Consider the following 27,182-nt stretch of genomic DNA (forward strand, 5'->3'; position numbering starts at 1 on the left):
AAAAAAGCTTGGTTTTCAGTAAATAAGGACAATAACTAAATAACAGGTTCCGAATTGTATAACAATCTCACAATTTCTCCAAATGAGACTTTTTTGTATTATTTCTGAGTGAGGTTGTTTGCAGCTCTGTGGGCCTGAAAACATGTCTGTAGAATTTGAATGTAACATTCTCTGTGCAGATTAAAGATATTAATGAAAGCAGGAAGTATTTAATAATGTATTATTTGAAATCTACCTTATGTGAGGCAAATGTTATCATTTTAATTCATTGAATTTACAAGTAACTTCCCACTGTATCTTAAAATGACAAATGGCCTTTTGCTAGAACAAATGTACAAAAGCAACTACTTCCCTCTTTTATATTTGTTTCCAGCTTTTATGGAGATAGATACTGTTTTTCTTCTGCTTGTAAAGAGATGTGATTTATGCGGTGAATCTTTCACAAAAATATACTAATGCTTTGGTCACCATCCTTCTGGCTGGCAGCTTAATTTAGTATTCTAAACTGTAGATGATGCAGTTAAAGAGCAAATAGTGTCATTTCTGTATAGCTGTTAAAGTGTCATTATGAAGGAGTAGAACAGATGTGGCCTTGCACTGGGCTGTCTGGAGACCAAGAGGTACAGCAGGTACTGTTTGCTCTCCGAAATGTCTTCAGCTTATCTGCCATTTTTAGATCCAAGACCATGACTCTGTAAGCACTGGCTCTCATACTGGCTTTCAGAAAGAAGTGGTACTTTAGTGCTGGATAGTGCTGTTTGGAAGCTGTGTGGGATTATAGATTTGAGGTACGTACATTTTAGGGAAAATGGAGAGAGCATCTGAGGATACATTATGTAGTGAGTGCTGCTACTTTCATTCACCCCCCATTACAAGCTACTGTCATCATTTTAACAAAGCAAGAAGAAAAAATTGCTATGTAAAACATGGGTTTTTTTCTGTTATCTTTAAAGTTCATTCTTGACTTCCTCTGGTAAAGGGAGAAATGCTCTAAGAATGCATTTGAAGACAGCAGAATAACCAAACCAAGCACAACAATTCTCACTGTAGCCTTTGATAATTATTTCAATAACAGGGGAAAAGTCTCCAATTGTCAGGACAGCAAAGAGCCTAATACAGAGTTGTTTTCAATAGCTGGTGTGTTCATAGCTGAACTGCCACTGGTGATGGCTGGTAAACCAAGAACAAACTTTCATCTGCATAGGAAAAGCCAGCAGGTGTAAGGCTCACTAACGGCTCTGCCAATCCATAAACTCCCAGGCCTGAGCTCTGTTGGTTTGATGCCTGTGTTTAACTTTTAGGATGTCATGCAATGAATAAAACATGTATTGCTTGTGAGATAGAACAGTGGTAGTTGTGCTACTGTGTAATGCAGTGCAGCTTCCTGCAGATGAGGCAAATATTTAAATATGGATTTAGCACAGAATTGCTCTTGTCACTGTTTTGTAGGCCACAAGTTTGTCAGTTTAGTGTTAACTGCAGACATACTAAGGAGTGAATAGTCAGCTAAAAGCAAAGACCATAAAGTCTAGAAAATGCCAGTTTAACAAAATTTAACCAAGAGCTACTGCAAGATTCTAAAATTAATCCATGAATATATATTTCTTACCTCCCATACAAATGAAAGTCTTTTGCCATTTGTAACTCTCAAATGTCTTTAATCCCTTTAATTTTTGTGAAGTCTGGAGACAACTTCTGTAAGTGGATAATAGAAACTGAGTTAACATCCTCTTAGATTGGAAAACCAAGGGTTTTGGATAAGAACATAATTTTAAATACTCTCTTTTATATTCCAGTTTCTACTACAGCAATCCTTTTTGTGTACTATATTTAAGTAACTGCAAAGGGTGTGTGTAATTCCTGTAGTAAAATTTGTCAAGAATCTGCCAGTACAGAATGTTTTTGTTGCTAGAATAAATGAGATAAATAAACAGCTATGTCTCTTACCTGTGTTCCATGCTAAATGTTGGCCTTGCTGCCCCAGCCCACTTCTGTGAGCCTGGAAAAGTGAGAATTGGGGGGTTTAGCTGCTGCTCTATGTGGGGCACCCAAAAAAGATCACGACTTAAGTACTATAGAGATATATCTTTTTGGAAGTAGTACCTGTAGTAACAGGTCTACTTGGAGGTGGGACAAAGATAATGATATTACTGTTAGAGTCATTTACCTTTGGAGTACCAGGTATAATATCTGGAACCAGTGCCATGAATTATGAGCTTGGTTCTCTGCTCAGATATTGCACGGAGCCCCACTGTAAGGTGCAGACATAGCCGTACTGCTTCCAGTGTTACCTTTATGTTTTCCAGAATATTTCCATTGAGGAAAGGCTACTTCATCTTCTCCTCTCTTACCATCTAGGAAAATGTGTGGGAGTAACTCTGAAGCTCAACCAGAATGTTCCTTAATTGGATGGAATAGTTATTAGTGAAAAAATTAAAGGCAGACTTAGACTATTCAGTGTTTTTCCTCAAAAAATATGTCCTGGATGTACTTCATCATAGATTATCCTCCAAAGGTTTTTGTCATCTCCAAACCCTGTTCATGTTACGTATTTCCAGTGGTTTTGCCAGGAACTTTTAATCTGTACATGCGGTAGTAATTTTGTATTCTTTCCACTCTGCTGTCTCTATTATATTTAAAAGCTTTAGAAATGGCCCTACCTGGTACCCGCTGTGCTAAGCATCAGTTTGTGTTCTCTTAGGAGCACACATCATGAATTGCCATGAGGAACATTGCATTTGGAAGATCAGCTTGCCCAACATAGCACCATACCTTGAAATCCCTTTCTGGTGTAAACAAAATCTTGTTAGTGCCACTGAGGGGTAAATTTGAATACCTGCAGTTCTCAATATTATGAGTCAATTAAACTTTAAATAACTTTTTGTTTGTTTGTGTGTTAAAGAGATGTGCGATCACGCTTCTCCTCTAGACAATATTCTATGACTTGGAGCATATAATTTGAGCAGGCTTTTAGTGGAATCTGCCTATCAAAAAAGTGACCTACCCTCTAGAAACAATCCTTCAGGAAGCTTTTCTTCAACACTTTCTGTACTGCTGTGCCCTCAGTTTTATTGTTTTAAAAACCTGAGACCGCCTGGTAGTTCAATATCCAGCACAGCATGTTGCTGAGATAAAAAGAGTATTTTCTTTCAGGCATTATAAAGTAGACTAACTTAGCACTACGGCTTATGTGTGTAAATAATATAAAAATAAATGTACAGACTGAGATTAGAAATTTTACAAGAAGGAGGAAAGTAGTTCTTAAATCTTGTGTAGTAAACTAGGAGTAATAGGCACATAAAAGCCCCACACAGGAATTGATTGTCTGATTTCCTTCTCAGGTTTTGCAGATATGCCCCAAGGACATGAGAGCAGATATCTGTGTGCATCTGAACCGCAAAGTCTTCAAGGAGCACCCAGCCTTCAGGCTGGCGAGCGATGGGTGCCTGCGAGCGCTCGCCATGGAATTTCAGACAGTGCACTGTGCTCCAGGGGACCTGATCTACCACGCTGGAGAGAGCGTCGACAGCCTTTGCTTTGTGGTTTCAGGGTCTTTGGAAGTAATCCAGGATGATGAAGTCGTTGCTATTTTAGGTAAGTTTCACAGCTGATAATATGCAGTGTGCACAAATACCGATGCACGGAGCGTTTTTATAACCTCTTCTCATTCTTTTAAAAGCTTCAGTCAAGTTATCTTTACTACAGCATGGAGAAGTATATTTTATTGTCCTTCCTGTTCCACACAGGTAAATAGAAGGGCAATCATCTCATCTCTAGATTGCTTTAACCCTGTTTCCTCTCAGTGGAAACTCTACTTGAGCACTGGCATCCCAGTCATTCTTGAAGTTCTCCCTGTCTTGACACATCTCTTTTTGTTAGAAATTCCATTTAGGACTCATAAAACTTTTTTTTTAAGTGCCTGTCTTCCCTGCCTCCCTCCCACCCCCTGTTAATAATCCACTTTTGCTGGAAATTTTCCAATTAGATTTATTTAGATCTCATGTTAAAATAATATTTATCCATTTTAAAGTCTTAGTAATTAAAAAATTTAGAGCTAATTTGCGCAAACTTGGAATGGCAGCTTTGTGCTGAGGCATTAAAAAGAAGCTAACAGTAATGTGAGCAATATTCTGAGGCAAAGCTAAGAGAAAAGAGTGGGATAATCCAATAGGTGAATTGTGGCTGGAGCACTGAGGAATTGATACTTATCATTTGATTCTGTCAGACCCTTTTGTAATAAGGTAAATTCTCATGGTGGCTTAATCCAGTACCTGACAATCACAGAAACCAGGAAAAAGAGAAGAAAAGAGCTTGGTAATCTTACTTTTTCTGAACACGTACACTCAGCTCTCCCAAGAGGAATGTCTACTGAAAAATGAGGGAGCTAATAAATATCCTGAGTTTGATTTTTCTCTGTTTCTAAACATGTATAGTAAAGGGTGAATTTAGTGTCCTGGGGAATCAAGTTGATAATATTTTGTGCCACATAAGAAACTAAAAAGGTGAAAAGTTGGAGGATAACTGATTCTCTTTTGTTCTGGAATCACCTGTGCTGTTCAGTGCTGTATGATACTAACAACTTCTGCTTGCTAAGTTGCACATCAAGAACTTACTACCTTTTGCCGTGTTGAACTCTTGTGAATTAACATGGCAAATGTAGAACAAACTGAAACCTCTCAGTTTGTGTCCCCTAAAGCCACCACCTGGGTTCATTGCAAGAAGAAAACTTCAAAACATCTTGCTGCTCTATTTGAGAATAGGTAAAAAGCACTGAGACAGAATTTTTTTAAAATGTCCTTTAAAGATAACAACGTTCTCCTCATCTTTACTGGTAACTTCTGCATTCTGTCATAACACTCGCTTTAGAAAACACTCAGCCTGGATTACTTGAGAAACCTAATCTCTGCAGTTGCAGAGTGATAGCTGCAGATAAATGAGGCTGATTCCTTGGTATCTGGATGAATAGAAGTATTTTGTTGCTACTGCTCTCCTGGGATGGTAATTATTGATCCTTTTCCCTCCACAACTAATTTTTTTTATTTATTTTTCATTTGGAGGAGCTTCTCTGGCATTCACAAAACTTGATGAATTCTGTCATTTTCTTTGTGAATATTGTAAGTGAAGAGGAAAGTAAAATTAAGTGGGATCTCTTTGTGATTCTGTAAGATTTCTTTTTGGATGTACCTCAATTTTTGTGTTTCTGCTTCTGGACTAAAAAATTCCTTTCCTTCCACAGGTATGTCTACCTTCCCCCTCCCAGGCTGTGAAGTCTTCTGTTGAAGTTTTCTCTATCCTGATAAGAAATTATGTGTTTAACTAAGTTTTTCGCTATTCTAAATCAGTTGGACTTTCTTCTCCTTTCACATTGAGTAATTTAACCACCACATTAATGAAGTATGCTGCAGGAGATGGGCCAGGGTTTCCTACCTAACTTCTTTGTACTCAGTTTTCTTATCTGTAGAATAACAATACTTTTGGGGGGTTGTTGTTGTTGTTTTGTTGTTTAATTTCATATTTACCTGAACTTGTTAAGCTCTTGATGAAAAGTATACCAGATAAAACAAGGTACTACAAGGAAAAAAAAAGCGCATTGTACAAGAAACACGATTGTTGCTGATCACTCAGCCTGAACAGCCTATGATAAGTTTTGTTGTCAGTCACAACTAAGCATAGCTATGAACATTAGGCATGTAAGAGCAAACCATGTGAGCATTTCTACAGGGTAATTTTAGTTAAGAGGTATGTTGGAGAGACTGTAATCTTCTTTCAGGCATTCTTGAAACAAAAATGAAAAAAGTAAATGCACAAATGATTCAAGGTGAATTATTTGCTCAGCTTTAGCTGTCATGTAATAAAGCAGTCTTCACAGTTTGCAATGTATCTGTATCCTGTATCTTCCTTACAATAGAGAAAGGAACTGCATCCCTAAATTAGTCTGTGTGACTGCTATACAGCATTACATAAACCAAAGGCAAACTACATTTAATCCTTTAAGGATCCAATTCACATGAAACATTTTCAAGTTCTGAAACATTTAACCTTGCAGACTGGCACATAACAGTATACTGTGTAGCCCTGGAGTGTATTGTGTACACTTGCATAATATCCTTCCAGATCAGTTCCGTGTAATACCACAGAGACAGGTATGTTCTCAGTGCAGGCTTAAGTTCTTATAACAAAGCACTGACTTTGACTGACTTAGATTAATACAAATACTGAGTTGGAAGAAATTGCACATCGACCAGCAGTGAAAAAATGTGCTCTTTTTGCGTGTGTCTCCTAATATTATTGCCTTCCCCATTATTTTGATGTAAATACAAACACAAAAATAAATAGATTGAAAAAACCACCAAATTTAAAGACATCAAAGCATTTTGTATGGACTTTGATTTGTTGCAATGAAAGACATATTTTTTTTGAATTCTGTGCAAAATTTCTGCTAAAGCACAGAGATTACCAATGTCCATGCAATGCAATCTTTGGACTTGATGTGGCAAAGAAACAAAAACCTTTAAGCCAGGTGATGGATTTATTTGTGATTCATTCCAATATAAATGTGTTAGAAAAAGAAGACTTAGCAAGAAAAGCCTCTGTATTACTATGTTTTACTATTTTAACATGTAAGGATGAGAGTGGGATTATGTAAAAGGGAAACTTAGCTAGTGGGAAGCTGCTTGGATGAAATACGACTGTTTTCCCATTCTTCCCCGTTCTTCCCATTTACACCATTGTTAATGCATAAGATGAAGTGATGATGTAAGCATTTTATCACATAGTCCCCGCCCCTGAAGAGAACTGAGCAAAGCACAGGCCATGCAGGACTTCCGTTAAGAGACTGTTTTCAACTTGGCTTTGCTTTTTTAACTTTTCTAAGCCCTCCCACTTGGCCCGATGCTGCTTTATCTACCTGAGACTGACAGTGTCTCTTTGAACTACTCTTATTTAAAGACTTACCCATTTATCCAAATGTGGTTAGAGAAAATAGGTTGGTTTTTTGCTGTTAAAAACAATCAGGCATTTATGTGTACCTCATTTAGCAGCTCTGCTCAGTTTCCCTGCTTTGGAGCAGACATTTCAGGCTGTGCCTCTGACCATCTGAAAACCTGACCTTGTTGCAGGTCTTTGAAAAGTTAAAATCTACTCATGCTCAGGAGATTGGCTACATTTTCATTTATCAAATAACCTCTTTAATTTATCAAATATTCCTCCTGAATTGATTGAGTTCCAGGCACAGAACATAAAGTCTGACTGAAACTTTCTTTGCAATATGCAGGGGAAAAGGGGTTGAGTATGAAATAAACCTACGTGGCTAGGTGTTGTTTCTTTATTTAAGGAAGCTTGAAGACCTAAACTGTCTTTCATTACACTTTTTATGGTTTTTTTCTACTGTGAAGGTATGTGTTTCATTAGTCAAGTGTGAGAATGTAGGTTGTTTGGAACTGTGGTAAACAAGAAACTGATGTCAGAAGTCCAGTTGAGCAGATGTGTGCCATTCCTGGGGTCATTTCACAACATGGGGCTAACAGGGCACTTCCCTCACCCTCCAGCCATTTAATCTGAACCTTTTTAATCTCTCCTCATCATTCCTAGAGGAAGTGCTAGTTCTTGTGTTATGTCTCCAATTGCATGTGTGCTTAGATAATTTCATGAAAATAGTAGCAAAAGTATCCTTTTGTAAGTATTTTCTGGAAATAGAAAGAAGGACTGGATAGAAGGCCTTCTTAGTGAAGGATTTATACTGTGTGAATGTACAAATATCTGAATGACTTAGAAAACCACTTTTGACCTTTCTAGGAAATAATCAATTCTGGGTTAGGTATGACTGACATAATAGTACTCCAGGATTGAGCAGAAAAATCCCTCTTCTCTAGGAAATCTGAAGGAAGCAAGTGATTCTGTGACCCAAGTTGGTTCCAACCCTTTCTGCCTGCAATAGGGGTAATCTTGGAAATTTATGAAAACATTCCAGAAAAAGGCTAGAGAAAAGAAGAAGAAGATCCTTGCAAATTAGAGTGGCAGACTGTTTTTTTCTAGATTGCAGTGGGGAAAACAATGTCATGTCTTTTAAATTTTCTGACTGCTGCAACAAAGACAGTGAAGGGCCTTGAGGGGAAGGCATGCGAGAAGTGGCTGAGGTCACTTGGTCTGTTCAGCCTGGAGGAGACTGAAGGGAGACCTCATTGCAGTTACAATTTCTTGTGAGGGGAAGAGGAGGGGCAGGCACTGATCTCTTCTCTGCAGTTACCAGTGGCAGAACCTGAGGGAATGGCCTGAAATTGTGTCAGATGTTTAGTGGGGATATTAGGAAAACATGCTTCACCCAGAGGGTGGTTGGGCACTGGAACAGGCTCCCCAGGGAAGTGGTCACAGCACCAAGCTGGACAGAGTTCAAGAAGCACTTGGACAATGTTCTCAGGCACGTGGTGTATGGGTATGGTCCTGTGCAGGGTTGAACTCAATGATCCTTGTGGGTCCCTTCCAACTCGTCATATTCTTTGATTTGTCATTTAATGACTGCTAGATGGCCTGACTGAACAGCAGATCTTTACTTATATGAATTGTTCATAGCTGCTGAATGGTCTTGATACTTCTTGGAAGGAGGCCTTGTGTATATGGATGGTAGGACTGGAGGTTAGTTTTGTGGACTTGATTAAAGACAGGGAGCTTTAAACCTTTATTTAACAACTAAAAACCAAAGCCTTGAAAAGCACAGCTCAGAGCTGAGCACTGGATGAGAAAAATAACATTTACTAGAAGGTTTTGTTAAAAAGAAAAAACAAAAACCCCACACAAAACAGCTGTTCTGCATTTATGTTCCTGCTATCTTTATTTGAACTAAAAACTTTCAAAAGAATACACTTTTTTCTTGACTGTTGGTGTAGCACCATAGAATATCCTGAGTTGGAAGGGAGGTATGAGAGTTGTAGAGTCCACCTCCTGACTTCACAAAGGGCAAGTAAAGTGAATGAGATAGAAAGGGAAATCAAGTCAGGAATTTGTTGTGAGCAAGGAATATCACTGCTCTCCACAAGGTCAACAGTTTGCTGTTGCTATTCTTTTTGCTGCTATCAAAGCTGAAAGGAAATAACAGAATGTAGATATTATATAAGTATGAAAGTATGCAGTAATGCAATGTCAAGAATGGGAATTTTTGGGGGGGAGCGGAGGCCAGGGAGTGTGCAAAGGATGCACATAGATTTACATTAAAGTTCACACATGAGATGAGGAAGTGAAATTTGTATGACCCTGAAGTACAGATCTTTTATCCTTATTTACAAAGCTGTAAAGTTGACAAGATTGGAGACTGTGATTTTAACATGGTATTGTAGGAGAGCTTGATGTGCCATGTTTTGTTTCAGCAGGATATTAAATGCTCCATTTGCTTTGTGTGGAGAAATTCCTGCTGATTTAATTTGATCTAATTGCAGTCTTAAAGAAATGTTATAAGAATAATTGTTTGTTTTCTTTACAATTACTTTACCTTTACTCATTTAGCCGTAAGCATTTCATTCCGTTGTAGACACAAGAGGAGTGATTCAGATTTTGGTGGGACAGATTTGCATCCAGATAGGACAGTGCAAAGTGCAAGGGCAACTGCACCACAGGGATGGTTTATTTTAGAGGCAGGAAAATACCAGTGCAGAAGTATTGTCTGCCTTATACCTTCTCTGTGAAAAGCATTGCATCTTCCACACAGTCATGTGAGGACTGCTTCTCAGCAGACTTGAAGATGTTGGATAAGTGAACTGTGCTGAACCCAGACTGCTATCTTTAGACTGTCCCTAGTACCTGAGCTAACTCAGGTTTCCCTAAACTAAGCTGCTTTATGTACTACCCCATTTTCAAAACTTAATTCTGTATTTTAGGGCCTACTGTTATTTAATTCCAATTCTTTGAAGAAGTCCCTTACTTCTCTGCTTCATTTTTCACCTGAATTTTCAACATAGGCACACCTCCCTATGTTAAAAATACCAAGCTGCTATGCTCTTAGGCTTAAGAAATGCAGGATTATGGATGGCATTAGAGTTTTCTGACAGTATCTAACGTCACAGCATTGTTTGTGCTATTGAATAAGACTGTAACGTGACCAGTAGTGCTTTCAAAAAGGAATGATTGAAATTAAAATCCATCTTTATCCTCAGGAGTTCTATTGTGCTTTTTCTATTTATAGTTTAAAGGTTTGTGGTTTTTTTAGGTTGACTTATAATAGGAGATCGTACAAACTGCATGTTTCTGTGAAGTGATTCAATGAACATCAGCTGAAGGAACAATTTTCAGAGTTTGATTTGCCCAATGCCCATCCAGACACACTTAGCAAAAGTATTAAAAATGGAGATCCAGCTAAACTTTTTAAAATACTGTGGCATAAAAGGGTCTACGTTAATACAAAATTTTAATTTCACAGTGGATGTAGGAGCAGCACTAAAACTTTTCTGTAGGAATATGTGTTTATTCCAAATGGTGAGTTTGGACAGAGAGTATTCCATATTCCTGTGCTCCTGACACCTGGGGTGGGTTGGTATCAGGAGCTGCCAATTTTAAGACTTCAGCCAGACATTAGTTATTCTATGTTTAGCTTCTGATAGAGCATTAAAAGCTTGAATCAGCAAAGCTCTTATCCACTGCTGTCTGTAGATGGTCTAAGAGAGCATAGGGTATTGGAAAAACAGATTTTTAAAATACTTAGTTAATGGCTTGCTGGAATAACTGAGGAAGAGGGGGATTCCCTGTGAATAGAGGCCCCAGTAGTGAACTTATTGGCGTGTTTTGTGTTTTATTGTTGAAAATTTATGCAGCTTTGCATGATGTGCTCTTAAGTAGTCTGACAGCACCACATGTGGAAGAAGTCCCCTTTGGAAGATGCTACTGTCTGGGAGGCCACTGGCAACAGAGATCCATGACATTGTCAGCTGCCCCTGAGATATGGTGGAGATGAGGTTCTCTGTTCCAGCATGTCCCTTGATATCTCAGGCTGTATTGGGAAGGCTTGCACATCGTGCTCGTGTGCATACTCCAACCAGAGGTATGAAGAGGTAAAAATTATAATTTAGCAATTTAGCAAAAAAGTCGGCTTTCTATAAAGACCCTGACTTCTGGCAGGTGAACCACTGAATAAATTTTCATTTTTGTTTTGGGTAGGGTTTTGTTTCTGTTTCAGAATTTTGGAGGAGGAAGAATAAATTATTTTTGCTAAAAAGACAGGTTAAAAAAAAATTTAAAAATCTGCATGAAACACTCATTTCTTGTGAATCATTTTTTGTCTGAAATACAATAAAATTTGGGGGTTTCAGTGTATGTTTGAAGCAATAGTTAGAACCTAAAGCCTGTCTCTAAGTAATCAGAGAAATAACTTAGAGGATAATACAATTTGATCCTCTCAGGTAGGATTTCTTTAATCAGAGAATTATCACTCTGCAATTAGCAGAGAATTAGCACATGCAATGACAACAAAAATTGAGCTGTGTTTTTTCTATTAGTTAACCAATGCAAATATATTCATATACATTTGTGACCCCAGTTACTTGAGCTGGTAACTTCCATGTCATCTGAGTTTGTACAAACTGGACACATATTCATAACTGTTTTACAGTAACCATTAAAACACAAATAAGGATAAATGAATCAGATTCTGCTGAAGCCTCCAAGCTTTCTGTGAGTAAGCCTGGTAGGGCCCAATTGACATTTAAAATTCTTCTTCTCATCACATTAAGTCAAGTAGTGAAATATAATCTATGCTCTATTTGCAGAGACAAACACATTAATAATAATAATACTACAAATCTTAGCTGTAACTAATACATATTATTGCTACTCATCTCTAAAATCAATGTTTTTACTTTGTCTGTACAGTAATTTGCTTCAACAGAGAAAATTGATGCAGTTGTATAGTAAAGTGTCTGCAAAGTATTGCCAGGCTGTGTTTTACAACATGAACAGATACACTGTGTTTCTATTTGTGCACCAGGCAAATCACTGAAAGTGCAACTTCAGTTTGTTTTGTCTGTAACTCTTACTTTAGTTTCTGTGGCATTGATACTCAGGCTTTTTTTAAGGTCTTAGTAAGGAATAGATTAATTAAAACTCTGGCTAATGAAAAATAGTATATTCTCTGCAGTTGGTCATTCACTTCCCATTATGTGTCTCAGTTTCCACTTCAGAAATCTTAAGAGAATCCAAAGCAGCAAATCACTTCCATGCATCATCTCCTGGCAGCTGTATTGTGTTGGAGGACCAAACTACAGGCTATTCAGCGGCTGTCAAGTTGTGCGATTTATCTGTAGGACAGATACTGAATACTCTACCTCAGTGCCAAATGGTAGCTCTGTTTTTATTGCCTGACAGATATTCGTTGCCTTAAAACAATGCACCAAGAGGAAAAATTCTTTTTGCTCTAATGCCTCTCATTTTCTTGAACCTTTCTTTGCTTTGTAAAATGGTAAAATTTAAATTGCATGCCTTACTTAGATTAGGAGGTGATGAGGGAAGAGAGTAGAGGGAAGGATTTTCACTTGAAGCCAAATAAACATGTGGTGATCACAGAGGGAATTTGACCCAAGTCTCACATCACTGGCTTTGAACACCAGGGGTAAATACACTGTCCTTAGTGGAATTATGCTTGAATAGAATTGGTAGGAGCCTGTGACAGGGACTAGCTTCTTCCTCCGGGGAGGGAGGGAAGGGAGGAAGGAAGGAAAAAAGGAAAAAATCAGGCCAATTTTTTTGTTTGTTTTTAAATTTCAACAGCATTTTATCTGAGCAGTCACTATGCAGAGAGAATCAGCGTTTGCCTTTATAGCAGTTGGTGTCTCCCACTGCTTGGAGGTGGCAAACAAATCCTGAGAGCACAGGCCAGCGTGGGTGCTCCAGGGAGCTGTGCTGGGAAAGTCATTGTGGCAGCCACTGTGGAGCAGCATCACAGATAACAGTATTTGCTAACACCTGATTTCCAAGATATGCTTAGTGCTGCATTGCCACTGAGGTACCATCGAACACTGTTTGGTCATTTTAGCTTATCTTTGGATCTGCTGAGACTATGTCAGATCCCAATTCTATCATTTAAACATGCAGATGAAGGCAGATCAGGAAGGTACCCAACCTAGATTCTGGTGTTGGCTGCTGTAACAACAATTACTATTGATTCAGGGATGATTCTAACATGAATATTTTGTCCGATGTACTGAAAACCTGTGGATTTGTATGAATCCCTTCAAAATCCTTACTGACTTGGAAGGCCTTCAGCATATGAATCTATGGCCTCATCTTCTCACCCAGCTGCTATCACACCAAAACTGCACCACAACTTCCAGACATCCAGAACCCAAAAGTGGACTGAGTAGGTTATCAGTCAAGCACATATTCCACACATGAATCAGATTTTTTTGGAGTGGAATATCTTCTGTCTGAGAGCTCTTCAATGCTTCCGCTTTGTAGGAGTGAAAAAACCAAGATTTGTGGTATCAAGACAGTATAGCTGTAATATGAGAATGTAGTTCTTTTCTCAAACAAAATCAGCAAAACACCTGACTAAGCAGCAATAACCACATCTTCATTACTGATGATGCTTTCAGGAGACAGAGTGAATGTGGCTTGACCTTATGCCTGACTCAGGCTGAATTTACAGTGGTACCAGAGAAATCATCTTTTTGCTTCATAAATAGCAAAATTGATGTGAAAAGAAATTGGGAAAGAAAAAACATGAAAACAGAAAGTTTTATAAAATAATTATTCACTATTTAAGAATTTTGTTTTGGGACTTGTCATTATAATTAAAACAAACAAGCAAATATAAAAGGCAGAAAACTATTTGGATTTCAAGTACATGCTGAGCTGATGGTGGAAAAGGTCCTCAGCCCACAAATTCAGCAGGGAATATAAATGATTGATGGTAAAAGCTTAGATCATCCACTTTAAGTGTGATTGACAGATAATGTTCTTGGCAAACGTCTGGAATTCAGCATGCTGGGAATGAGAAATGCAAAGTACTGACAAACAAATGCCATCTGCAGTTCTCTAGCTTTTTAATCTTTCTTCAGAGGTAAGGTGAAATATATAAAGCCTGGAGTTATATGTAAAAAAAAGGCTTTTGGCTCAGGTTCCCTAATGCAGCCATTAGACTTTGCCAACCTCCTTCTGACACACTTAGAAGTATCTCCTTGCCCCTCTTGCTTTCTGATTACAGATGGTTTTGATAAAACACCCACTTAATCTGCCCCCCATTTTTTTTTGGTTCCTTTTTCCTGAGTGACTGATCTTACTATGTGGAGAACATATAGACAAAAGGAGATGGTATGCAGTTCCTTACTATGTATAAGAGGCCAATTGTTCTAATCCAGTGCAGGTACTCCTGGGTGGAATTTTAATTCCTTCTCGCTATAAAGACTTTCTACTGCTCTTTACCCTCCCCCGCCCAACCCGTGCCCCATTTTTCTATGAATATCAAAGATGGGTTTTTTTAGAATCTGACAATCAAAATTGATACTTTTGATATGCATCATTTAGGGAATGCAATTGACAGAATCAAAGCAGTGTGGTGTTTGTATGTGTGCCTTGCTTTGGAAACCAAAATATAATGTAGGATTGATTTTCAACTAAATCATTGATTGTTAACTTCAAGGAAATATTTTAATGAAATCAGGTACAACTTTTTGGGGTTTTTTTTGTTTGTTTCTTTCAAACAGAGGCTTCTGTGATCTGACTTAGTTTGTGATTCATATGTTGCTTTTCTCTGGTTTGGCTCAGTAGGCACCCAGCAGACGTAGCTCCTTCCTGTGCTGTTCTTGCTGCTAATGCGAAGTGGCTCCCTGGGGTGGCAAAAAACTGCAGGAGGGAGAGTTTTTTGGGAGGGAGGAGTTACAAATAGCAAAGGGAAAGTGTCATTGCTGCCACAGGTGAACAACACAGTTGTGTCTTTCTGACACAACTTTAATTCTGCTTGTCTTTTTGTGAAAAGCAGAATTAAATTCTAAAAAGAGCAAGACAACTGACTTCTGAGGTAGGCATAGCGGCACCATGCTGTTTGTCCTTGCATTGTACTAATTATTCTTCATGTTACTGTGGGACAGTAAAATGATTATTTTCATTTTAAGGTAGGGAAACTTGTCTAGAAATGTTAAGAAATATGCCTAGAACAAAGCTAGAATTCCTCTCCCTTGTGCTTGGACTCCCAGCTCTAACTAGTGCTCGTCAGTGATGGCCCATTTCAATGCTTGATAGATTCCAGAGCGTTAATTAAAACAGTTGTTTGGTTAATTGCTTGGAAGATTGTGAGTAAAAGCAGATTTATTCCAAAGGAAAACAATCCATTTTTACCCAGTGAAGCATATCAGTTTTTATGGTGCATAAAAATGGTTTCACTTCAGTTTGGAATATATTGTGTATTTGTCTGTCTAAAAGCTTTTCAGATGAGGATCTACTTTAAGTGCATCAAAGCATTTTTCTTGAGCCATTTTTGATGTTCCTATTTAAAAAACATACATTTAAGTAATTGAAACTGTGAAAAGTCATTGCTATTAAAATGAAAAGTCACTTATTGTACTGGGCTATTGGACTACCACCATGCTTATTGATGTGCAACCTTTGTAGTGTCTCCAGATATTGGTGTTGTCCTATGTAAGGAGACTTGAGGTGAAAGAAGAGTTATCATTATGGTGTCTTTGCCTATTTTTTGAGGAAAAAATGCACTAATGGAAAGGGTAGTTTCAGTGTATGTACACATTTAAAATTAAAACGGAGTCTATGCTCCTCCAAAGTGATCAGGGACTAAACTGGTCCATGGCAGGTGGGCTGCACAGGACTTCTGTGGAAGACTGGGAACACATCAGTGTGAACAACAGCTTATTGCACTAGCTTACTATCAAGCTGATAGCTTCTCCTCAAAGAGAAACTTTTACCATCTAATGGAAAGATTAGGTAAGGGTGGAAGTACAGCTCAAGGGCTAAGATGGGAATTCTGGGTTTAATTTACAAGTTTTCTTGAGCTCTATACTCATGATAGTTGTCTTGACTTTCATATAGCCTTTTATACATGACTATTTATTTAAGGAATGAAACCTAAAAGGGCCTGGTTGAAGTCAATAAACTAATATTTATTTTGATGCTTTGGCTTTAAGAATTGCTGTGGGCAAAGTATTACCTATAAGACAAGGTACCATCTGGTCCATTCCTACCTCAACTTGATAGGTATTGTGAATGTATTTCCTTGTTGTTTGTATTTAAGGGAAATATGCAATGGTTATATAACACAGCAGAAGTTTAAGAGGAAAACACATTTCAAAACAAGAACAGTATAATATTCTTATTCTCTCAGCAGTGTATGTTGGAAAATAAGAAAAAAAAAATTACTCTTGTAAATGGGCTCGTAACTTTCTATACACACTCCCTTTTTTGCCCAGCCTGATCTGGGTTATAACCAGCAAAATCCCTATGGGGAGCTGTTCCTCAGCTGTGTTTTGGTAAACTTGCCCTGCACTGTAGGGCGCAGGCTGGCCCAAATGCCCTCATTGCAGTATTCTACAGCAGGGATTTCACTGGCTGCCCCAAGCTCACAAAGACATGCACGTGGAAAGGTTGTAAGGAAGTGGCTGTTTTCTTTCTTCCAGTGTGTAACAGCTAAACATTCATGTTTGACCATTGCTATGATGGTGATAACTAACTTGTACTCTTCTTGTTTTGGACTCTATTTCACTGCAGCCTGTAACTGCACTGACATCTTATACAAGATGGTTTTATTGACATAACAGTGGGTAATTGTTAGCCAGACTAAGAAAACTCAACGACATAGATGTAAGAATCAAATCCTTTGCGTGAAAGTTAAAAGAAGAAAGGGAAAAAGCATTTCATCTTAATTAATCTCTTTGAAAGGGATAAGAAGAGAACATGAACCAAAAATTAATCACTTTTCTTGATTTTTAAAGAATTTTTAAAGAATTGATATTTATTGATATTTAAAGGGGACTTGTCACATGAAAAACTTTTTGATTATGAGTTATTCTTATGAAATTTTGCTAGGCTATTGTAATTAACAAAAAGATAGCAGAAAAAGTTATTAACAAAATGTTTCAAAGTTATTTTTTTCAGGCAGAATTATTTTCTGACCACATGGAATAGACGAAGCTTGATTGTATAAATGAGATATTTGTTGGTTTATATTTTTGGTGGAAATAGTACTGTTACTGAAAGAAATGCTGTTATTTTTGTTTAGGCAAAGGAGACGTTTTTGGTGATGTGTTCTGGAAGGAGTCTACCCTCGCCCAGTCCTGTGCTAATGTAAGGGCTTTGACTTACTGTGATCTTCATGTGATTAAGAGAGATGCTTTGCAGAAAGTGCTGGAGTTCTACACAGCCTTTTCCCACTCCTTCTCTAGAAATCTCATTTTGACCTACAACTTGAGAAAAAGGGTAAGTAGCTTTGATTTCAACATACATCTTACAAATGATCTCACTTTTAAGGATTGTCTGCATGAAAAAAACTGAATTACTTGAATTCTGGCATTTTTTGTAGACTCTCTTTATAAGAAGATTTTTCAGAGCTTGCCTAAAAAGCACTGCTGGTGTGTAGAGCCAAAAGACCATAAGCATTTATTCCTGTTCTAGCTTTGTAGAGAGGTAGACTGTGTGTATGTGAAAGTATTGTACATTTCAAGGAAAGAGACAGATTCCAGCATTTTGCAAACTGTCATGGACCTGTGATAAACAGTGTTCACCACTTAATGCAACTTTAGTTTGTAAAGCAGCTAAAAATATTTTAGGGGTGCTGCCTGAAATCACATAGAAAATGACAGGAGAGATATAAAATCTAATATATGGAGCAAAAGTCAAGAAGAGTAATCACAATGGAAAAGTAATATGAACATGACATTCTATCCAGAGTTGCTTCTTTTAGAATCAATCACATTTTGGAATTACTGTGCTTATCTGCAATGTTTCTTTTTTCTTATCCTTGATTTTTTGGCTCATTTCATTCCTTGCTGTGTTATTTTGTCAAGTTATTTTGTCAAATGCAAGTCATCGTAATCTAATAGCTCCTTTTAAATCCTCTGTGTAATCTTCAGTGAACAACCTCTGCAGAAATTTATTAAAACTGTAGTAGGTATAATTCAGATGATATGATTTTATGATGCAAGGTAGAAGACAATACTATTACATTGAAAAGAAATACACTGGAGAGCCTGTACTTGCTTTAAAATATTATGATATAAGGATACCTGAGATCAACTAAAGAAATATGTTTGATAGGAGATTTTTTTGTTCCTAACTTCCAGGTGCCAATAAGTCCTAGACAACTACACCTGAAAAAATAGAAATATTTAATTCTTTTAAGTCTGTTTTGTAAAATTAGACTTTGCAACTAGATATTTTTAAACAATTTTTTTGTTTGTTTATGGAGTTGACATACTGAAATGAAAATAGTATGATGCTATTTTCCATCTAAGAGCAATATCAAAGAAAACTAAGAAGCAAGTTATACTTGAGGGTTTCCTCATAGGACTTTTTTTTTCAAATGACATTGAGTTCTTGCAGGACAAGGTTAAGGTACATAGCTACTTGCCTGGTGTCAGTTAATATAAGAAATAAAATAAATGAAAAAAATTGACATTGAGATTACCTAAAGAATTGGTATCGCTGACTGGCATATTTTGTAATTAATTCCGTGGGTAATGTGGTAAGATGCTCTAAGAATACATAAATACTTTTTTCTTTTTTTTTTTTAACATAGGTAAAAACAAGTTTTGAGGAATAGGAAGACAAACTTTTTTAAAGCTCATAGCAATGCTAGCAAAGTCTAATAATTTTGGATCTGCTCTGAGCCTAAAGTTTCAATTTTAGAATCAAATACCTACTCCAGAAGTGACACTCTGTTCCTCCACATTTATCGGCATATCTTTTCCCAGCCCAGGTTACAAAACATCTTTTAACCACAGTGTCATAATTCCTGTGCTGTCAATTTTCTACACAAAATGTTCCTAATAAAAAGGTACATCTTATGATAGCAATTTCCATCCAGTTATTCAAATAATTGGATTTTAATTGAGTTGCAGTCAGCAGAAAAGTGATGTTGATTGATAATGGAAGCGAGAGTTTGATGGTTCTAGGTTAACAAGCTGTAACATTATTTATTTTATTGAAAGTAGGCTGATTGCAATCAGAATACAAATGTTAAATATTGTGAATAGTATATGCTTTTGGAAATGCATGGAAGGTACAATATTTCAGAGATTGGAGGTAACGCACGTTAAAGGGCAATTTTTTAGAGTTAGAATTTATTCTGGTTTAACTGTCTGTGATTTTTTTAATAGAAGTAGCTCCCCAACCTGTCGCTTCTAACACTTCTCCTGGTCTATTTCTGCAAATGGAATTTTGTAGAATTCAGATGAACTGGTACCTTCTGTGAGTTACATTTGTGATGTATTGCATACTCTTTGGAGTATAAATACCAGAATTACACTTTTCATTTCCATAAACAGTTTCATCTCTAGCTTCAAAAGTGTTCAACCAGTTGAAGCGTAGATACTGTATATTCATGCCGAATATATTCATACAAATTCCAAATACATGAAAAGCAGCTTTGGGGATTTTTTTTCTCCCCAGAAGCTTCTCATGGATATGTTTTTAGACTGGGTTATTCCTCTGAGGTGTTCCCATCTCCAGGGTGCATATGCCTTCTCTTGGCTGTGGTACTAAGTCTCGCTACTTAGTGCAAGGTGTTTTGTAGCCGAGTTTCACTCAGGTTAAGTGAGCTTTAACATTGATCCATGTTTGCATATTCCTTGGCTGCTGAGTCTTCTGTAGTGATCCCTGGGGGAGATGGGACTCCCTGTCCCAGGCCCTTCGGTGCCAGAGAACAGTGGTGACCTTACAGATGTTCCCCTCACTTACTAGGTTCTGGATCCATGTGCTGATGTCTGTGACAGAAATAAGCAGACATGCAGGTGTGCTGAAAGGTACTAAAAGTGGTCAACTGGTCTTGACCTTATCTAATCCTTGAGCTGGACTTAGGTGAAAAGCAACTTCCCTCTATTCCTTGTGGTGTTCTTCCTGCTTATCCTGAATGTGGTTTGAGCTGAGCTGGGGGGGCAGGAAACTTTTGTCCAGTATCCCCTTTATACCCTTCCTAGGACAGGGCTGCAGTTATGAAATGTTACTGCCTGTTTAAAGACTTTGTGGCCAAGGGAAAAGTTTCCAGTGCTCTGTCCCTGTCATGTCATTACTGTCCCTGTCTGTGCTGTGAAAAGTTTCCTTTCACTCACTTTCTTCACAAACACCAGTGAAATATCCTCTTTTCTAAAACTGATCAGTTTCCTCAAGTGACTAAAATCCCTCCTGAAATTATTAGCTATCTAGTTATCTCTGACTGGAGCTCAGACTTGGAAAACTTCTTCTTTTTCCTAAAGGGGAAGAGAAGGGAGACCTTTTGTTAACTTTTTCTGCTGCCAGTCATTGAAATTTTCATCTTAATATGGGAGCAGGGGGAGAATCATCTGCTGCATCTCTTTCCACCATCTTAAGAAACTGGAAGTGCAGTCTGTGGCTGCAGGTGGCTGTATGTTGGACTCAAGGGCTTTGCAGCTGAAAGGAAGCAGATAGAGGGTTTCTCAGAGCACTTCCTGCTATAACAGTGTGGTGAAATTGAAGCAGGTTAACTTAATGTTTCTTTCAATTTTTGGAATTTCAGAGAGAATCAGGGGGGTGTGGGATAGTCAAGTGACAAACACCCTTACAGAAAATATGTTACATGAAAGAAATATTGCAGGTTTGGAGGGCATCAGGATTCACAGGCTGGATGGAGATCTGGTTTTCCCCTCCAACTGGGTCTCCAGACTGGATTGCATGATAGCTTCTTGTCATTGTCTTTTGCTTGTGAGGAGGTGCAAGTTTCACATTCCTTTTTCAGGAATGTGAAAGGCCTTTGGCAGCGCTTGTAAGTGTTCTGGTTTTGCAGTTGCTTCTTTCCATGTGTATGAGCTTTGTGACCAATATTAACTTACACTGGGTTGTATCACAGTGTATTTTCTCAGTTCATTCTTCTGCAGCTGAAAATGATGTTATAGCTCACGTGATCGCACACACTACAGAAAAGAGAGAATTCTTATACATAATTTATTAAGCTGAGATTTCTCTAGTAGGCCATTTTAGACTGGATAGAGATTAAATTACTAATTCTGAGTACTTTGGAGTATCATGATAGAAAGCACAAGTAGCTTTTCCAGAAGCTGAAATTAGTGTCCTGAAATAAAAGAAGGAATGCAATAGGATGCAGGTATGTTACTGAGATTTTGTAAGACTGAAAGAAATTGCAAAGAATGTTCTGCATTTTTACAAATCAAACATGATTTAGTGATTTAGAGCCAAAGCTCTCAGTCAAAACATATTTCTTGAGAGAAAAGTGATTGGAACAGAATAGACTCGCTCCTTGCCTATGTAAGATTACTTGCTTTTGTACGTGTAGTGGTGTGTTTATTCTATGGTATTCCAACTGTGCCAGTGGACAGGACCCCATCATCTCTTTTGAAAAGCGATTTTAAAATGTAATTTTGCTTTCCTCTTCAACATTAGATTAATCTTTCTTCTTTTTGTAGTGTAAGCTCTAACTAGAGAAAGGACCTCTCTCAAATCATACATTTCAGCTAGGAGTGCTTCAAGACCTGATTTTAAATCCCAGGGGGTTTTGGCAGCAGAATGTTTTCAGAGAGTAGTCCATGGCCTTTCCACATGGCAAGTTTTCCAATTCTTTTTCATGAAAGAAGTTCAAAATGTTATCCCAGAATCTTTCTGATGTGCTGGAAGGTTTTAACAAAGCTTTCTTACACTGAGAAGAGAAAGGTTTTAATTTTAGAATATTGTCCCATTTGATGATAGATTTCATAATGGTCTAAATGACAGCTTACTTATCTCTCCTGTGTTTGTACTCCCAAAAATAATCCCACAAGTTCTGTGGGAAGATGGGGTTGATGCTTGACTGACATGCTTCTTGCAGCACTGAAAACTGAGAACCTTGGACATGAGTGAGATGTCTAGAAGGGCTGATGACTTGGGAATTATGCTATATTAGCTGTCCAGGAGGCAAAGTTTTTATTTTCAAAAAAAAAATGTCCAAATGCAGATAAACATTTAAGTATTCTGTTCTTTTCCATGCTGCTTTTTTAAAAGCAGTTCAAGTAGTTGAATGTTCTTGCATTCACTGTTTCTCTGTGTCAGCCTCAACAAAAGGTATTTTATTCTGTTTCATCATTAGTAAATTCCATATCGCATTTTTGCATCTTTTCTCTGGCCTTGAACATCTTAACTTTTATCTATATCTAATGAAAACTGTTTAGCTAGCTCACAGATTTTTAGGCAAATAGGCTTTACACTCTGTACTGAAAGTGCTCTGGGGCATGTTGCATCTTGTTAGGTTTGCACATCTTCTGCAGATAATTTTAGTGATATCTCTGTCAATGATTTGAAAACCCATGCTCTTAGGAGGATCTGCTCTTGGATTTCTTCCCTCTCCTCCCCTGCAGTTTGTTGGACCCCTCCAGGTAAAGCCTTAATACCCAGACTTGGAGAGGATCTGACAAACTGCAAGCATTTAACGCTCCTGTTTCTACAGTGAAATATGTGATTGTGTTCACCCCGAAGTAACTTCATTACCTTTCAGAGGATTCATCTTAAAGTTTATTTTCCAAAACTTTCCAATTCTGAACTTATTTCGGTTCTATTTAATGTATATGGTCTTGAGCCTTGTACATTCCTGTGCTTATACAGAGGAAGATCTGGCTACAAATAGTTTACCTAGTGGGGATGTATATGTGCAGTGGAAGACATAATTAACTAAGAGGTTTCAAGACACTGTGGTGGATTGACCTTGGCTGGCTGCCAGGTGCCCACCAAGCCTTCTCAAAGGACAGGGAAAGAAAAATAAGATGAGAAGCTCATGAGTCAAAATAAGGACAAGATCACTTATCAGTTGCCATGGTGGGCAAAACAAACTTACTTGGGGAAATGAATTTAATTTATTACCAATTAATCAGAGTTGGATAGTGACAAACAAGAAAAAAAAATCTAAAAAACACCTTCTCTCCATCCTTTCTTTTTCTTCTTCCCAGGCACAAATTCACTCCCAACTCTTCAGTCTCTTTCCCCTGAACAGTGCAGGGGAATTTGGGGAATGGGTGTTCTGGTCAGTTCATGATGCTCAGTCTCTGCCATTCCTTGCTCTTCACACTCTTCCCCTGCACCAGTGTGAAGTCCCTCTTCTGGGAGACAGTTCTTCACAAACTTCCCCTTCGTGGGTCCTTCCCACAGGCAGCAGTTCTCCAAGAACTGCTCCAGCAGGCGTGCCTTCCACGGGGGGAAGTCCTTCAGAAACAACCTGCTCCAGCATGGGTTGCCCCGGAAACCACAGATCATGGCCAGAAGACCTGCTCCTTCATGGGCTCCTCTCCATGACCTGCAGGTGGATATGTGCTCCACCATGGGCTTCCATGAGCTCTAGGGGAACAGCCTTCATCACTAGAGTCTTTACCATGGGTTGCAGGAAAATCTCTGTCTTTGGTGTCTGCAGAGTTGTTTCTTTCTCATATTCTCACTTCTCTCTCTCAGCTGCTGAAGTGCAGTGATTTCTCCTCTTTCTTAAACACGTTATCACAGAGGTGCTGCTAACATCACTGATTGGCTCAACTCTGGCCTGCGGTGGGTCCGTCTTGGAGCCAACTAGAACTTGCTCTGTTCAACATGGGGACAGCTTCTGGTCCCTTCTCACAGAAACCACCTCTGGTATCAAATCATTGCCACATATACCCAAAACAGACAACAAAACCGTTCTGTTGCTTTTATTCCGCACGATACGTTTTCATGTAAATTTTATCTGTAACTTAGATTAAACTATGTGGGTAAGTAGCAAAATGCTTCTTTAAATTACTCTTAAATGACTAATCCCTTCTAAACTGATTTAATGAATTCATCATGTGTTTAAGATGCCTTCTCCTACTATGAATAATGAGTAATTTTTCGTGCTTTTAGGTGTTCTAGTGTAATGTCTATACAATTGTTACAGAGAGGTAACTTAGTATACCATACAAAACAAGATGTGTATTTCCCCACAGGAATATTAAGTTGTTGAAATTCTGATAGGCCATTCACTAGTAAGTCCTATTAAAAGTAACTTAGTCATCAGTAGGTATTAATAATTGTCAATACAATAAATTGATGGAAGAGCTGGTGAAGGTGAATTTTGAATTGCAATTCACCTTTATATGGAAGAATATTATTCTTTTATGAAGCTGATACTAAAACCATAACTGCCTTGAGGCATCTTCATTAAGAGATTATTTCCTGTTCTGTGCTATTGTAGATTTATATATTGTAGGTTTTCCCACACTGGTCGCTAAACACTTAGCTATCATTCTGATCACTGAATTAGAAATTAAATTTGTACAGAGTGAATTTAAAAAAACAGAGTTTTAACTGTTTCCCAGTGTGTTTTCTAAATATGGAAAACATTCCAATTATATGTCAGTACTTGGAAAAAAAATGTGGTAAATGGAATAAGTTCTGGTCAACCAGAAATTGAGGTTAAGCACTTCCTTCATTAATCCAGAAACAGAATTGATACTTTGTCTGTTTTATCACATTTGACTTGACCCACTTGAATTGTTTTTGAAAGGGTTTTTCCCCTCAATGACCTATAGAATACACAGCCTTAAATATAAAAGAAAAAGAGTCTGACCTTTTTAAAATTTGTTGACTGTTCATGAAGTCTTTCCATATATGGGAAAACTATTCCAAGCAGATGAAAAAATACAGTTAACAAGGTTGATGATGAATTAGAATAAAATGTGTTTTCATACTATTTTAATAATTACAACAAAGACACATATGGCTTTTGTGAAGCTATTTGCAGATGAGTAATAGAAAATTAACATTAAAAAAGGGTTTTGTCTCATTTTTACATGCACAACCGCCTCCACCAGCTTGTTTATCTCAACAGAAGAAAATGCATTACTTTGATTTTACCCTCCTCCACCCACGTAGACTAAAAAGCATAGAAATAATTTTAATACAGAGAAAGGTTACTCAGATTGAATGAGGATTCCCCAGAATAGCTTCCCCAAGCCTTTTTAAAATAGAAAATGAATTTCCTAGGAACTGAGGAAATTCTAAATGTTGGCCCACCACCAGGGACAGAAGATGATAATCCAAAAGACAACTGCTCTTACACAGTCTGGGAATCTAATTTTCATTGTGAAAACGGTGACATTCTCGCTAGTATTTTTACAGTCGGAACGACTCATGTTTTTCTTACTATTTTGTTGATTTAGAAAAATGGAAGTGCAATATGTGTAGTGTATTAGTCTTATTTTCAGTATGTGCGTAGTGTACTACCACCTGTTCACAGTTAAGTCAACTGAGGTGCCTTAGTCCAGTTTTGCACCAAACTTGTGAAGAGGGGGTGTTCCACGGGAATTCAAAGAATTCCTACCCTTTCTCCAAAGCTTGAAGTTAGTGTTCTACTGCTTACCATGACTGAGTGGCTAGAGTCTGAAAATCCCTTTGTGTTTCTAAGTAAGAAAATAAACTATGTTTTTTTATTGTTGCCTGCCATCCCTCTCTGTGTATGTGTGTGTGTGTTTATATATATATATGTATATATATATATATATATATGTGCCATGACTGGCCTATTGCTGAAACTCTCAATTAATTCCAGTGTAACGCTCTCTTTCTAATATATGCATGCTGTTACCCAGGCTTTTTTTGCATGTATGTGCCATGTTCTATAATTTATTATAACTGCACTAATTATGTCAATGCCTTGGTAACCTCTGTGGCCTGGTGTTTGTGTCTTCTGATATAACCTGGTGCTTCATACACTGTGGAGCACTACTGACCAAGCAAAAGACAGAACAGTGACTTAATAACCTCCTATATCATTTTTTTTTCAACTCTAAAAATGATCTCTGTGGTCTGGGTCCAGGACAAACATATTAAAAGGGTATGATTTCCTGGCATAACAGCTTTGACCTTCTGGTCTTCTCTGTGGTCACTAAAAGCTGAAGTCATAGGATTGCAGATCCAAATACTCAGTCCATTCAAGGGAATGTAGATGGCTGTGCAATATAAAAGCTGAGTTACAGTGGCAAACCTACGTCCTTGAGTCAGACTTTATAATCTAAGTGATCTGATTGATCCTTTCTTTGGCTCTCCAATGAATGCTGAAATAACTGCCCCCTATTAAAAAAAAAAAAAAAAAGAAAAAAAAAAAAAGAAAATATTATGGAGACTACTGCTAATGTTGTGTAGAGACTGTCATCCTGGCTCCAGGCCAAACCCTACTACAGGTCCTCAGTTTTCTGGCTTGAATTTTTTGACCTTTCCTGTAACTATGAGCCCTTGGACAGTGAGACAAAGGAAGTCCTTTCCCTCTTTGCATACCTGAGACAGGTCTCCACAGTTCCTCTGAAGACTCTATTTGCTATGCACCATGATGGGCATAAAACAAGTATCTCACCTTAAATGCAACAAATGTTGTTAAGATTTTGTTTGAAACAGAGCAGTTTCCCATCTTGATCTTTGAACACTGGGAGGTGCCCACAGTGTTTATGTAAAACTAACTTATGTGTGCAGACAACTGATGTTTTTCCTGTATCCATCCTTGAGAATCAGCCTTTTAGTTGCCTGTCAACAAGGATCTTGCTGGGAGAATATAGCCAGGAGCGTACCACATTCCTTAGTCCCAAGCCTGCTGCAAGAGAGTCACCCAGGTAATAATAATAATAATGGCCAGTCTTCGCGAGCGAAGATCTGGGGAAGGTCTTTCCACCTTCCAGCCTGCGCATTGGATTTTTTAGGTGAGACACAGTGTGCGCGGAACTGAGCCCACCCTTTAATCCTAAGGTTCATCTGCCGGGGCCAAGCGAGCTTGGACGGTGGCAGCGAGGTCCTTAGGACGTAGGTGGGTTGCCTTTAAGGGCTGACGAGCCCCACCTGCCCGGGAGTGGCCCTGACCGGGAATCGAACCCGGGTCTCCGCGGTGATAGCGCGGCGCCTTTACCACTAGACCACCCAGGTAATACGGTGTTTAATGTCAACCTGCTTTACAGGCTACTGCCCGTTCCAGAGTGACATTGAAGTGTTTGATTGCTGGATGTGAAGTGGAGTAACTACTAGGTGTGGCCCTGTGGAAGTTTTTGAGCTTGAAATCC

At 38.1% G+C, this 27,182-nt stretch overlaps 1 protein-coding gene across 4 annotated transcripts in view; it reads left to right on the plus strand.

Annotated features, from left to right (window-relative positions):
• The window catches only part of KCNH1 (potassium voltage-gated channel subfamily H member 1), a 220,261-nt gene that overhangs the window by 101,782 nt on the left and 91,297 nt on the right, over window positions 1–27,182 (plus strand). For all 4 annotated transcript variants that reach the window (XR_007628818.1, XR_007628819.1, XM_050314366.1 and 1 more), the window contains 2 exons: window positions 3,342–3,594; window positions 17,201–17,397. Coding sequence is in view for 2 of the 4 variants with exons in the window: in XM_050314366.1 (XP_050170323.1) it covers window positions 3,342–3,594; window positions 17,201–17,397 (450 nt within the window). In the remaining 2 variants the exon portion in view is untranslated. The remainder of the gene's footprint in view (window positions 1–3,341; window positions 3,595–17,200; window positions 17,398–27,182) is intronic.

This window comes from Myiozetetes cayanensis, unplaced genomic scaffold (assembly GCF_022539395.1).
Source record: "Myiozetetes cayanensis isolate MyiCay16 unplaced genomic scaffold, myiCay2020 scf2-11, whole genome shotgun sequence".
Taxonomy (NCBI): Eukaryota; Metazoa; Chordata; class Aves; order Passeriformes; family Tyrannidae; genus Myiozetetes; species Myiozetetes cayanensis.